Below are 15,382 nucleotides of genomic sequence, written 5' to 3' on the forward strand. Positions count from 1 at the left end.
CCCCACGGGAGATGAGCTCACAGACAAACGTTGTAGAACAGACACGGCCACTCGCCGCTGCGAGACGGAGCAAAGGCAACAAGCAGAGCTGAGAAGCTAGACGTGGCTTTAAAATGTGCAGGTTTAAATGTTCAAGATACAAAGGCTACATTCAGACCCCGAGACAACAGGCCATTACGCAAAACAGGAAAACCCGAAACAGAGCCAGAGTTTTATTTCCAAATTCTATAACTAAAAATATAGTATTTGAATAAAAAACTCAATACAGTGGGGCCTTGACTTACGAGTGTCCCGACTAACAGGTTTTTCGAGATACGAGCCGTCTCTCAGCTGATTTTTTGCTTTGAGTTACGAGCTAAAATTCGGGTTACGAGCCAGCTTCAGATACCCCACCGCTAGTTGGCGCAGCGAACGTCACAGTGAACGCCACAACATCAGCCCATCATCACGTGTCTCACTCGTTCACTTTATGATTTGACATACAACTAATTTGAGTTACGAGCTCCGTCACTGAATGAATTAAACTCGTAAGTCAAGGCTCCACTGTATTACTACTTGTAATACTTTAATCAATAAAATAAATTTTAAAAAAGACAAAATCAGCAATGATATAGAGGAATTCAACAAAAATAACAACCAAAAGAATCTAATTGATATTTATAGAACACTACACTCAATAACAACAGAATACATTCTTTTCAAGTGGAAGTTTAGTTAAGATAGACCAAATCCTGGGCAATAAAACAAACATCAACAAATTTAAAAGTATGTAATTCATATGGCACACATTCTCAAACCACAATGAAATAATAAGAAATCAGTAATAGAAAGACAACAGGAAATTCTCCAATCAATGGAAACTAAACAACATACCTCTAAACAATCTGAGACAAAGAAGTCTCAACTGAAATCAAAATACATCCTGAACTGAATAAAAATGAAAATATAACAATCAAAAACTGTGGGTGTCAGCTAAAACCCTGCTAAGAAATCCTATATAATAAAAGGCTAATATGCAAATTGACCTCTCCACTGGGAGTTCCACTGGAGTTCGACCAGGGGGCGGGGCTAGCTGGCCAACCGCCCCCAGCCTCTCCCCCGATCTGGGGCAGGGCTGGCCAGCCAACCTCCTACATCCTCTCCCCCCCCCCCGCTGGCCCAGCCTGATCAGCCCCAATCAGGGTGTGCCAGCTGGACCCCACCCATGCACAAATTCATGCACCGGGCCTCTAGAGTTTATTATATAAACCCACACAACAAACAGAAAAGAGAAAAAAGAGTCAAACCAACAATCTAAGCTCACATATGAAGAACCCAGGGGAAAAAAAGGGGGTGGGGGCAAAATAAACCCAAAGCAAGCAGGAGGAAGAAAATAACAAAGAACAGAAATTAATAAAATTTAGAAAAAAATAGCAAACAAGTTTTTAAACATCAACAAAGAGCTGATTCTTTGAAAAAAAAATCAACAACGTTGACAAACCTCTACCAAGACTGATAAAGAGAGAGAGAGAGAGAGAGAGAGAGAGAGAAAGGACACAAATTACCATTATAGGAATGAAATAGAATATCACCACAGAGATCCTGCAGACATCAAAAGGGTAACAAGGGAATACTACCAATACTAAAAACTTACACAAAATAGACCAATTCCTCAAAAACACAAACTACCACAAGTCACTCAATATGAAACAGATAATTTGAATAGTCCTATATGCTATTATGATATTTAAAATCATAATTTTTTTAAAAATATGTTTTTATTGATTTCAGAGAAAGGAAGGGAGAGGGAGAGAGGGATGAAACATCAATGATGAGAGAGAATCATTGATTGGCTGCCTCCTGCATGCCCCCTACTGGGGATTGAGCCTGCAACTGGGGCATGTGCCCTGGCAGAGAAAAGAGCCGTGACCTCCTGGTTCATGGGTCAATGCACAACCACTGAACCACACTGGCTGGGCTAAAATAACAATTTTAAATCCCCTCAAAAGAAATGAACAGGCTCAGATGATTTCACTGGTTTAAAGATGTTTAAAGAATAATGAACCCCAATTCTACCCAAGCTCTTCCAAAAAAAAGTAGGAGATGAAGCACTTCCCAATCTTCTTTTAAGGTTAGTATTACCCTGACACCAAACCCAGACAAAGTACAAAAAAAAAAAAAAGAGACTACTACAGACCAATTCCCTCATGAATACAGACACAAAAATTCTTAACAAAGTATTTGAAAATAGATTTGAGCAATATATAACAAGAATTCTACACTATGACAAAGTGGGGTTTATTCCAGGGCTGCAAGGCTGGTTCAACAATAGAAATCAATCATATTTATCATATAAAGCTAAAAAAAATCACATTATTATATTGATCAATGCAGAAAAAGCATTCAACAAGTCAATTTGTTCATGATATAAAAGCTCAGTAAAAAATAGGAATAGAGCAGAACTTCACCTTGGTTGAGCATCTACAAAATACGTACAACATACTTAATAGTGAAAGACTGAAGATGGGGATGTCCACTCTTATTCAACACAGTGCTAGAAGTTCCAGCCAGTGCAATATATCAAGAAAAGAAGATAAAAGGAAAAAATAAAACGGTCCATATTTGAAAACAATATGATATAGAAAACAGAAGGAATCTATTCTTCTTAGATCAAAAGAAATCTACGAAAAAATCTCCTAAAACTACTAAGTTCAACAAATTCACAGAATGTAAAGCAAACATTTTTAAAAAACACAACTGTATTTATAGATATGAACAACAAACCAATATCAAATATAATACTATTTATAATCACTCAAAAAAAGAATTAAATACTTAGGCACATCTACCAAAACATGTACTGGATTTATATGCTGAAAACTGCACAATGCTGATGAAAGGAATCAGAGAAAAGCTAAATAAATGGGTTAGAAAATTCAACACAGTAAAGATGTCAATCTCTCCAAATTGATATACAGTTCAATGCAATTTCTAACAGGATTTTTTGTACATATAGACAAAATATTCTAAAATGTATATGGAAAGGCAAAGGAACTAGGACAAAACAATTTAAAAATGAAGAATAAAGTAGGAGGAATAAATCTGCCCAATTTCAAGACTTATATAGTTATAGTAATCAAGACTGTGGTATTAACAAAGGGAGAGACATGTAGATCAATGGAAAACAGAGAACCCAGAAATAGACTCACACAAAATGCTCAACTGATTTTTGAGAAAGGTGAAAAGAAATTTAATGGAGGAAAGACAATCTTTTCAACAAGTAGAGTAATAGAATATAAACAGGCTAAAACAAACAAACAAACGAAAACCCTTAACCATTGTCTCACACTTTAAGTCAAAATGGATATGGACTTAAATGTAATATGTAAAACTACAAAACTTTTATTTTTTTAAAATGTGGAAAAAATATCTTTGAGATCCAGGACTAAGAAATACTAGATTTGACACTAAAAGTATGATCCACAAAGGAAAAAATTGATAAATTAAACTTCATCAAATGAAATACTTTGGCTTTGCAAAGAACATTAAAAAAGTGGCCCAGCCCTAACTGGTTTGGCTCAGTGGATAGAGCGTCGGCCTGTGGACTGAGGGGTCCCAGATTCCATTCCAGTCAAGGGCATGTACCTTGGTTGTGGGCACATCCCCAGTAGGGGGTGTGCAGGAGGCAGCTGATCGATGTTTCTCTCTCATCGATGTTTCTGACTCTCTATCTCTCTCCCTTCTTCTCTGTAAAAAAATCAATAAAATATATTAAAAAAAAAAAAGTGGCCCAGACAACCTGACTCAGTGGTTGAGCATCAACCTATGAACCAGGAGGTCACGGTTCAATTCCCAGTCAAGGCACATGACCCGGTTGCCTGCTAGATCTCCAGTGTGGGGCATGCAGGAGGTGGCCAATCAATGACCCTCTCATCACGATGTTTCTATCTCTCTCTCCCTCTCCCGTCCTCTCTGAAATCAATAAAAAAATATATTTTTTTAAAAATGAAAAGACAAGCTACAGGCTGTGAGAAATATCTGCGAATTACATATCTGACAAAGACTTGCCAGATTAGTGGTTGTCAAGGATTAAGAAGGGGTAGGAGTGGGAGCAAAGTGAGTATAGCTATAAAATGATAAGGAGGGATCCTGTGGCAACTGAAATGTTCTGTACTTTAACTGTCAATATCCTGGTTGTAATGTTGTACTACAATTTTGTAAAATGTTTCAATTGAGGGAAACTAAAGGATATAAGGAGTATTCCTCATTTCTTACAACTCATGTGAATTTACAACTATTTCAAAATAAAGTCTAATTAAAACAAAAATTTTTTAAGTCAACAGTGAAAAGCACAATCATGACTAGTTAACACATAGTAATTTATGTGGAGTATCTAAACCTCAAACACACTGATTAACTAAATATTAATTAGTAAATGTTAATTTTAACATTTACTATAAATATAAATGTCTTAAAAGAAGAGAGTTACAGCCCTGGCCAAGTAACTCAGTTGGTTGGAGGCATCACCCCCTACACCAAAAGACTATGGATTCCATTCCAGGGCACCTACGGGAGGCGATGGATCGATGTTTCTCTCTCACATCAATGTTTCTTTCTTCTCTCTCTTCCCCTACACCCCCTTCCCTCTCTCTCTAAAAAAAAAAATCAATAAACATATCCTCAGTGAGGATTTAAAAAAAGTGTGTTACATTTTCAATGCTACTGGTAAAAATCAAATGATTACATCTTCAAGCAAAAAATCTACATAATTCTACAGTGATGACTTGTCATTGAGATCTCAGAACTTGAGGCCTAATACAGACAACATTTATGCCGCCCTGGCAAAATCTGAATTTTCTTAATCAATAAAGAAATTATCAAAAAACCAATGAATAATAATATGCACTTTAACTTGCCAAACACTGTTCTGGAAGTTTCCCTTCTGTATTTTTCATCTCTGATATTGAGACTATCCAGTGGTTCTCAACCTTCCTAATGCCGCCACCCTTTAAATACAGTTCCTCATGTTGTGGTGACCCCCAACCATAAAATTATTTTCATTGCTACTTCATAACTGTAATTTTGTTACGTTATGAATCGTAATGTAAATATCTGATATGCAGGATGTATTTTCATTGTTCGCGACCCACAGGTTGAGAACTGCTGTAAGGTAAACAATGGAAGCTCATTCAGCTATTCTGATAAGTCTAACTAGAATAACTCTGTATCACCCACTATAACCTTGATATTTCTTAAGCCTTTCCAGTTCTAACTCAATGATAAAAAATATTTGGTGTAAACCACTTGTTTCTTATCTCCTCCACCAGTTCTGACTTCGTCAGTAATTATTCTAAGTTTAGAGCAAGAAGAAATGTCCAGACAAAGCTTACTCAAAAAGATCTCCCAACATGCAATTTGGACTCAAATTTTGATCTTATTCTTTTTAAATTTCTGAAATTTACTACCACAATATATATTTTTAAAGTTTATATTCTTACAAATGATTTGTTCATGGCACGTTTCACTTCATCAGACCCATCTGAATAGATCTGCTGAAATAATTTGTTTAAAGCTGCATCTCCCTCCAATTTCTCATTCTTTTCTTCTTCCTTGATTTCTCCAACCAATTTATCCCAATTTCTTGTATAAAGAGATGATGATGGATATAGGTTCTTTACATCTACAGAGTAAAAAGAAGTGATTAATTAACATGTGTTGATTATGCCAAGAATATGTAAACTTTGTTACCATGGTGTAAAGAACACCTTAGCAAATAATAGGTGAACTTCATGTTTGAAATAAGTATCTTTCTGACAGACATCAATAATTAAATTTACACTTCTAAAAACTGAATCAACATAATGTAAAATACAGCAATCTCTTTTGAAAAAAATAGTTCCATAAAACGTAAACTTTTGATACATTATGCAAAATTAGATGAAGAACAGATTCTTCATGTTAATAATAAGGGAAACTAAGTGAAAAGTATATAGAAACTTTTTTATATTTACAGAAAAGTTGCAAAGATAGTACAATTATAAAATTAATGTGTTTTTTAAGTTGCTTCACTCAGAAATTTCTCTTATAGACACGATTTTAATGTTAAAAATGTGACCTTTCCTAAGATACTTATATATCTTCCAGAGCAGAAATAAACTGCAAATGTAAATAATTATCCATCCTATTCGGCAGTGAGTTAATTCATCCATTCTCTCCCCACATTAAAAATATCAGAATACTTCAATAGGAGATAATAAGAATCAGGTCCATAATATTAAAAAATACTATATGGGATGACCTAGAGTTCAATGCCCACACTATGCACACATAGCAAATAACAGTATTTGCAGGGCACCCTGGGATAAATGGAGGCTGCTTGCAGGCATACAGATACCAGCCCAGGGACTCAGGGCACTGTCAAGGCTGCCCCAAAGACCAAAGGAATTAAGATCTTGGCATACAAATAATTTAAAAGTAACTAACCTACCCAGTAGCTATAAGAGCAGTTCTGTTCATTGTCCAATGGAAATATAATGCAAGCCACATATGTGAGCCACATAAATAATTTAAAAATTTCTAGTAGCCACCTTAGTAGAAAGAATCAGGTGAAATGCATTTAAATAATATATTTATTTAACCTAATATATACAAAATAGTATCATTTCAACATAAAATAAAAACATTACGGTATTTATTTCTTTTTTTTCATACTAAGTCTTCAAAATTTAGTATGTATGTTATACTGAGAGCACATCTCAAATCAGGCTAGTCATATTTCAAGTGCTCAATAGGTACATGTGGCTAGCAGCTACTATATTGGACAATGCAACACAGAGATTTAAAAAAAACTGATTCAAAGATTTCCTATCAATATATTAGAACACATTAATACTAATCTAAATGTCCTTCTTCCACTACTGCCTCTCTACATCCCCTTCCTCAAAATAAATGAGAAAACTACTAATTGTTCATTCTGTTTTTCCATCCTTTCTCTTCACTGGTAAACCAACTTTCTCCCTGCCTATCCTTGCCTCAAAACAAAACAAAACTACAACACACCACACAGTTTTATTCAGGGCAAGCATACTATTTTTCACACACTACCAATCTTCCTCTACTAGTAATCTCCTCCATCTCTGTACATTATCACTAGTAGCCAAATAAAAATTTTAACTTGCCATGAAAATTAAGAGCCTAGGAAACATGGATTAAATTCATCCTGATGCAGACTTCCCAGAAAGATGGGAACACAGGTTCGAATTTCCACTGCCCAGATAGGTTAAGCAATGTGCCCTTATTTGCAGTCTGCAGCTTGCAGTACACAGGAATCTGACAAGCATATTAATTCCTTACAAAAATATAACAGGACAGGAGGAATAGCATCTTTATGAATATGCAAAGCATTTAGTTTAGAAAAGTTTGTAAAATTAAAAAAACCTTTATAGTTGAACTCAGAAAAATTTTAACATCTGTAGGTAGTAGATGAATTACTGAGAGTAACCTAACTTCCTTGCTTATCCTGTATAATAAAAGGCTAATATGCAAATGACCAATCACTATGATGTGCACTGACCACCAGGGGGCAGACGCTCAACACAGGAGCTGCCCCCTGGTGGTCAGTGCGCTCCCACAGGGGGAGGGCCGCTCAGCCAGAAGCCAGGCTCACAGCTGGCGAGCGCAGCAGCGGTGGCAGGAGCCTCTCCCACCTCCACGGCAGCGCTAAGGATGTCCGACTGACGGCATCCCCCAAGGGCTCCCAGATTAAGAGAGGGCGCAGGCTGGGCTGAGGGACACTCTCCCGAGTGCACAAATTTCATGCACCAGGCCTCTAGTTCACTATAATATCAAATAACTGCAAAGATACTCAAGTCAGCAGAGACTTTTCATTGTTAGAAAATGCAAAAACAATCAGTAAAACATAGGTTAACAGAAGAACCAGACCCAGACTCTGAAGACCTGGGTTTAGTCCTAGACAATAAAAAACGCTAGGTGATCTTAAAACAAGCTGCTTAACCTTTCTGAGCCTGTAAACTAGGAGAAACAATACTAGGCTGCCTACTATATAGGGCCATTGTTAGAATTAAATGAGATACTACATTAAAGTGTTTCTTTTAAAAATGCTTTGAGCTATGTATAAACTTCAGCCCCAAAATCCATGGGAGTCAGCCCTAAGAGAAGCACATAATATTTTACTATGTATTTCAAATAAAGTGGGATGCAGAAGCTTAGTTAAATAGCTTAAATACCAACTTGAAATTTCATTCTTAATTATCCAGCCCCAAATTTCATTCTTAAAAATTACCTGTTGGTGTCAGTTTCCTAATTTTACTAATTATTCTATAGCTTAGTTACAATATTAACATCCAGGAAGGCTAGGTGACGGGTACATAGAAACTCTATTTCTGCAACTTGTATGAGAATTATTTCAAAATAAAAAATAATAAAAATGCATGATCTGTTGGCTAACTCGGAGTTTTCTAAAAAGTTCCACAGGGAAATATGTTTTCTGTTATAGAAGAAAGCAGTGAAATATCTAAAAGTAACTGAAACAGCCCGGCCGGCATGGCTCAGTGGTTGAGCATCAACCTACAAACCAGGAGGACACAGTTCGATTCTCTGTCAGTACACATGACCGGGTTGCAATCCCCAGTGTGGGCTGTGCAGGAGGCAGCCGATCAGTGATTCTCTCTCATCACTGATGTTTCTATCTATCTCTCACCCTCCCTTCCTCTCTGAAATCAATAAAAATATATTATAAATAAATAAATAAGTAAATTCATTATATTAGACAATATAGTGCAGGGGTCCTCAAACTACGGCCCGCGGGCCACATGCAAATACAAATATTGTATTTGTTCCCGTTTTGTTTTTTTACTTCAAAATAAGATATGTGCAGTGTGCATAGGAATTTGCTCATAGTTTTTTTTAAACTATAGTCCGGCCCTCCAACGGTCTGAAGGACAGTGAACTGGCCCCCTGTTTAAAAAGTTTGAGGACCCCTGATATAGTGCAATGAATACTTTATTCAGTGAATCTCTGAAATTCCAGGAAATTAGAGTCGACAATATCAGCATAGAAAGGAATAAATAAGAAGGGAGAGGAAAGAGGAGAAAATATATCGGTAAATTACTAATCCACTTAAAACTAAAAAAGCACAAATAGGAAAGGCCAACACTCTCACACACACACACACACACACACACACACACACACACACACACACAAAACAACCTCCAATTGATGTCATAAACTGCAAGGTAAACAATAAATTCAAATTTTCTCTAGGCTTTTGCTGCCATTCATTTGTACTCTTAAGAGTTTAAGAAGTCAGAACCTTCATAAGACGAGCCAATTTGTATTCATTATAGAGCAACCTTATGATACTCGATGTGTTTTATATTGGGAACATAAATAATGAAAACAAAAAGAAAGCTCATTACTATTTAATTTCAACTATATAACACAATTTGAATGTAAAGCTCATCAAGGCCAGAAAACAAACCTGCTACGAACTGTTTTGGCTTAGGCTCTTCTTCTCCCTCGAGTTTTTCCCATCTCACAGCCTCTGACTTTTTCATTTTAATTTCAATCTGCAGAAAACACCAAATAAAATCCATCATTCAATGTAAAATAGACACAAAAAATGCAATTCTCTTAAGTCATCAAAGTTTTATAAGAATTAATAGTGTCCTTCAGATAGTTTCCTTAAATTATACAATGTTAAATTTGAAGAATTTTGAAACATTTGTTTTTACTTAAAAGCCCTTCAAAAACATACACATGTTATAAACTACAATTAAGAAGAATCTTGAAATCCTTATGCTTATTTCTTCTAAAGCAATGTTCTCAACCAGGAGTCATACTGACAAACAAGGGACATTTGGCAATGTAAGAGACACTGTTGGTCTTCACAACTGGGGTGAGGACAAGGAGTACTACTGACATCTAGTGAGGAGAGAGTAGGGCAGGCTAAACCATACAAGACAATATCCCTAAAACAATTATCCAGCACAAAATAGAACAATGCCAACCACCAAGAAACCCTGTCCTAAACGAATTATTACATTGGCATATACATTAACCTGTTTTAGAGTAGAGAAAAATTCATTCCACTGTATAAAAAATAATACAATACCAACATTTTCACAATCCTTCATGCAATATTTATTAAACACCCACTATGAGTAAGGTATAGTCTTCAGGGATATGAGAGATTTTTTTAAATATTTAAGACATGTTCTTGACCTTCCATGAAAGTTACTAAAGAGGCAAATAAATGTTCTAAAAGCTCAGGAGACATCACACCTATATGTGAACAGGTAAGGTTTCAGGGTACCTGTGAAGAGCTGTGAGAGGAAGGTGTACCTCCTATGGTGGACAGGGTAGGTCTCCAGAAGCAAAGGAAATAGTCTAAAACTGGAGCCATGAGGTGTGAAGGGGCACAGTGCATCAGGGAGTAGGGAGAAAACAAATTTGCCTCAAGACCAGGATTTATGTTAGAGCAGTGAAATATATAGATGGGGGAAAAAGGTGTAAGGCAGACTATAAACAGCTCCTGAAAGCTAAACTAAAGTCACTTATTAAAATAAAATGTCAACATTATTCTAAAATCATCTTTTACTCTTTAATCAAGGCTTGTCCCTAAAATCTACACTTACCCTAACATACACTCACATACCACTTGTATCTACCCTTTTTCCTTATTCAAATAATGCCCTCACCCTCATTTTTAGCCTAGCAAAAATCAGGATTTATAGTGATGATGAACAGTAATATTTATTATGCAAACAGTTTTTAAGAATCAAATTAGATTAAAATAACAATAATAATAATAAAAGAATCTAATAAAAGAATCAAATTAGAGCCATGGGAGGTTTGGATCAGTGGTTAAAGTGTTGGCTGAGGTTGCAGGTTCGATCCCCAGCCCAGTTGGGGGCACGTGTGGGAGGCAATCAATCCATGTGTCTCTCTCGCATTGATGTCTATGTCTGTCTGCCTGTCTGTCTCTGTCTCTCTCTCTCTCTCTCTCTCTCTCTCTCTCTCTCTCTCGCTCTTTAAAAACCAGTGGGGGGAAAAAATCCTCAGATGAGGAGTAACAACAACAAAAAAGAATCAAATTAGAATTTTATATCCTAACATTTTTTTCCTAAGAAAAAGATTACTTTTATTAATAGAAAAAACTTGCCCAGCTGGTATGGCTCAATGCTTGAGTGTCGACCATGAGCCAAGAGTCACCAACTTGATTCCAAGTCAGGGCACATGCCTGGTTTGCAGGTTCAATCCCCAGTAGGGGGCAGCCAATAGATGATGTTTCTCTTTCATCCATGTTTCTCTCTATCCTTCTCCCTTCCTCTCTCTCTAAAAATCAATAAAAACATGTTTTTAAAAAGGCAAATTTAACAAAAAGAAAAGCCTATTCATACCTTAGTTATCTGACTCCTTTAGATGAGATGAATCATTTAAATTAGCAATTACTGGTGATCGCTCTACAACCTGCTTGTAATGTGTGAATCCTTATAGTTTGCATTTTAAAATACCTTAACAAAACACTTATCACAGAAACACACCTCAATATTTTAATCATGAAGTGATGGTATGGAAGGGATGTGGCTTCTACGTAATCAAAAATTTTTTTTTTTAGCAACATAGAAAGGTAACAAAAAATTGTTTCATAATGAGAAAACATAAGACAAATGTCACTGGGAAAGGAACAAAAATTATAGTATTCTTAATTTAACATATATGTTTAAATTATACATAAATAAAAACAATTATTTCATTAGAATCTCTAGAATTCCCTAAAATAAACTATGATTAATTTTTATAAAGTAAAATACCACCAACATTTTCTCATGCACAGTATTGCACTCTGGTTATTTTAAGTTGTCATTGCTGATATTTACCTAAAAGGGACAGAAATCGAATAGCTGGCAATGACACAGCAGTAGTACTAAAAAATGGTATTAATATTATCCTAAAATTTAAAATTGCCATCTTACTCCTTTAATTTTTGACTCATCTGGAAATGAAGACCTGGCAAGCAGGGTATACATAAACACTGTCCTTAACTAGTCTCCACCACAGGGCACCCTATATTCGAACCTCATGTTTCCATGCTAAGCACTATCTATAAAAGGTTCCTTGTTTTATCCAAAGAGCAACACATACTAGCACTAGCATCTACTGAAAGCCACTATACCCTGAGTAATTGTGCAGTCCAAACAGAGAGGCCTTTATAAAGCCAAAGCTTGTAGTAACAACCTGATTCAACTGAGAAACGTTAACCTGAACTTGAAATTATACTTAATCCATTCACTGAAATAGCTGCACATAATAAACCATTTAAAGTAGCCTTTTTAAAAGGTAAAAGGGGGTTGGGGAAATTAATTTTCTATGAATTCTTTTTTACACCTACTTCACTTCTGATGCTTTAAAAATGAAGTTTAAGTCTTGATTTTGGCAAATAATTCTAGAATTGCCACCAGTTCAATTTCAGATATTTTTACTGCAACTATTAACAAATCATTCTATTTTAATCTTAGTCAAAAATAAGTTAAGGAGGAGTCAAGATGGCGGCCAGCAGGATGGCAGTGAGGGAGCACGTGTACAGGGTGTGTGTGTGTGTCTGTGTGTGAATGAGGGACAGTTACATCCTGCAGGAAACTCGGGGGTTGGCAGGCTGGACTCTACTAGACAAGGAGCCCCTGCTACCACTGCAGGGATTCCCAGGGTGGCTGTTCTTGCTCAGAAACCATGCCATCTTGAAGGGGAGAGCTGCTGTGACTAGAAGCCCAGCCTCACCACCACCCAGACTGGCCTCAGACATCATCCCAGACCCTGTAGCCATTCTGGCCAAAGACATGCTACTACAGCTACAGACCCACAGACACCGGGACTCAGGCCTCTCGGGCCGCAGGCTTCTGTGAGCCCCAGCGTGCACTCCCCTCCCACCAACCTGCCACTTCAGCCTCAGGCCACATGTGCAACTCCAGCGCTTGGGCACTCTGGTGAGGCTTGGAGTGCACGACCCTTCCGAGAAGCCCGTCGCTTCAGCCACAGGCCCCGAGAAACTCGATGCCTGGACACTTCAGTGAGAGCAAAAATGGGGAGACAAAGAATCCCCAAAGGAAAAAAAAGGAGTCGCCAGAAAAGGAATTAAATGAAACGAAAAACAGAATTCAGAGTAAGGGTCATACAGTTCCTAAACTGGCTGGATGAGAAAATCAACAACTTATGTAAGAATCAAGAGGAAATGAAGAATGATATAGCTACAATAAAAAACACATTGGACGATTTCAATAGTAGACTAGAAGAAGCGGAGGATCGAATTAGCGAGTAAGAAGACAGGGCAGAAAAAAACACCCAAGCAGAATAGCAATTGGAGAAAAAAATTAGAAAGCAGGAGGAGAGCCTAAAGGAGCTTTGAGAAAACATGAAACAAAGCAACATACGTATAATAGGGGTACCAGAAGGACAAGAAGAGGGGGCAACACCCTACCTAGTTTGGCTCCTTGGCTAGAGCGTTGGCCTGCGGACTGAGGGGTTTTGGGTTTGATTATGGTCAAGGGCACATGCCAGGGTTGTGAGCTCGATCCCCAGTAGGGGGTGTGCAGGAGGCAGGAGCAAGGATTAGAAAACCTATTTGAAGAAATGATGACAGAAAACTACCCTGATTTGGGAAAGAAAAGAGTCACACAAGCACAGAGAGTCCCAAACAAGAAGAACCCAAAAAGACCCACACCAAGACACACCGTAATGACAACAAACTTAACAACCTAGAGAAAATGGACATATTCCTAGAAAAATATAAACCTCCAAAACTCAATCAGGAAGAATAAAAAATCTGAATAAGCCTATAACTATGGAGGAAATTGAAGCAGTAATAAAAAAAACTTCCAGCAAACAAAGCCCTGGGCCAGATGGCTTCATAGGGCAGTTTTACCACACAAAGAAGAACTAAAACCTATCATCCTCAGACTATTCCAAAAAATTCAAAAGGAACACTTCCAAGCTCTTTCTATGAAGCCAACATTACCCTAATCCCTAAACCAGATAAAGACACTACAAAGAAAGAGAATTACAAGCCAATATCCCTCATGAACATAGATGCTAAAATCCTCAACAAAATTCTAGCAAATAGATCCAGCATTACATTAGAAAGATCATACACCATGATCAAGTGGGATTTATTCCAGGGATGCAAGGATGGTACAATATCCGATAAGGGTCTAATCTCCAAAATTTATAGGGAAGTCATACATTTTAACAAAAGGAAGATAAACAATCCAATCACAAAATGGGCAAAGGACCTAAATAGACACTTTTCAAAAGTGGACTTACAGAAGGCCAAGAGACATATGAAAAAATGCTCAAAGTCACTAATCATCCAAGAGATACAAATCAAAACAACAGCCCTGACCAGTTTGGCTCTACCAGCGGGTAGAGCGTTGGCCTGCAGACTGAAGGGTCCCAGGTTCGATTCCGGTCAAGGGCATGTACCTTGGTTGCGGGCACATCCCCATGGGAGGTGTGCAGGAGGCAGCTGATCGATGTTTCTCTCTCATCGATGTTTCTGACTCTCTATCCCTCTCCCTTCCTCTCTGTAAAAAATCAGTAAAATATATTTTTTAAAAAAACAATAAGTACCACCTCACACCTGTCAGAATGGTTATCATCAACAAATAAAAAAACGGCAAGTGCTGGCAAGGATATGGAGAAAAAGGAACCCTTGTACACTACTGGTGGGAATGCAGACTGGTACAGCCACTGTGGAAAACAGTATGGAGTTTCCTCAAAAAACTAAAAATGGAACTCCCATTTGACCCAGTGATCCCACTTCTAGGAATATATCCCAAGAAACCAGAAACACCAATCAGAAAGGATATATGCACCCCTATGTTCATAGCAGCACAATTCACCATAGCTAAGATTTGGAAACAGCCTAAGTGCCCATCAGTAGATGAATGGATTAGAAAACTGTGGTACATCTACACGATGGAATACTATGCTGCTGTAAAAAAGAAGGAACTCTTACCATTTGCAACAGCATGGATGGAACTGGAAAGCATTATGCTAAGTGAAATAAGCCAGTCAATGAAGGAAAAATACCACATGATCTCACACATTCATGGATAATAGAGACCATTACAAACTCTTGAACAATAATAGATACAGAGGCAGAGCTGCCTCAAACAGATTGTCAAACTGCAGCGGGAAGGCTGGGGAGGGTTGGGGGGCAGGAGGGAAGGGGGTAAGAGATCAACCGAAGGACTTGTATGCATGCATATAAGCATAACCAATGGACATAAGACACTGGGGGGTAGGGGAGGCCAGGGGATTGTCAAGGGCGGGGAAAAAAAGGACACATATGTAATACCCTTTGTAATACTTATAATATTTTTTT

The 15,382-nt window shown here is 37.4% G+C and overlaps 1 protein-coding gene across 2 annotated transcripts in view; it reads right to left on the bottom strand.

Moving 5' to 3' along the window:
* Nucleotides 1-15,382, bottom strand: part of SUGT1 (SGT1 homolog, MIS12 kinetochore complex assembly cochaperone) — a 65,551-nt gene that overhangs the window by 4,881 nt on the left and 45,288 nt on the right. For both annotated transcript variants that reach the window (XM_014549748.1, XM_005878625.2), the window contains exons 11-12: nt 9,482-9,569; nt 5,478-5,659 (exon numbers count right to left, since the gene is read on the bottom strand). In XM_014549748.1, coding sequence (XP_014405234.1) covers nt 5,478-5,659; nt 9,482-9,569 — 270 coding nt within the window. The remainder of the gene's footprint in view (nt 1-5,477; nt 5,660-9,481; nt 9,570-15,382) is intronic.

This window comes from Myotis brandtii, unplaced genomic scaffold (genome assembly GCF_000412655.1).
Source record: "Myotis brandtii unplaced genomic scaffold, ASM41265v1 scaffold569, whole genome shotgun sequence".
NCBI lineage: Eukaryota > Metazoa > Chordata > Mammalia > Chiroptera > Vespertilionidae > Myotis > Myotis brandtii.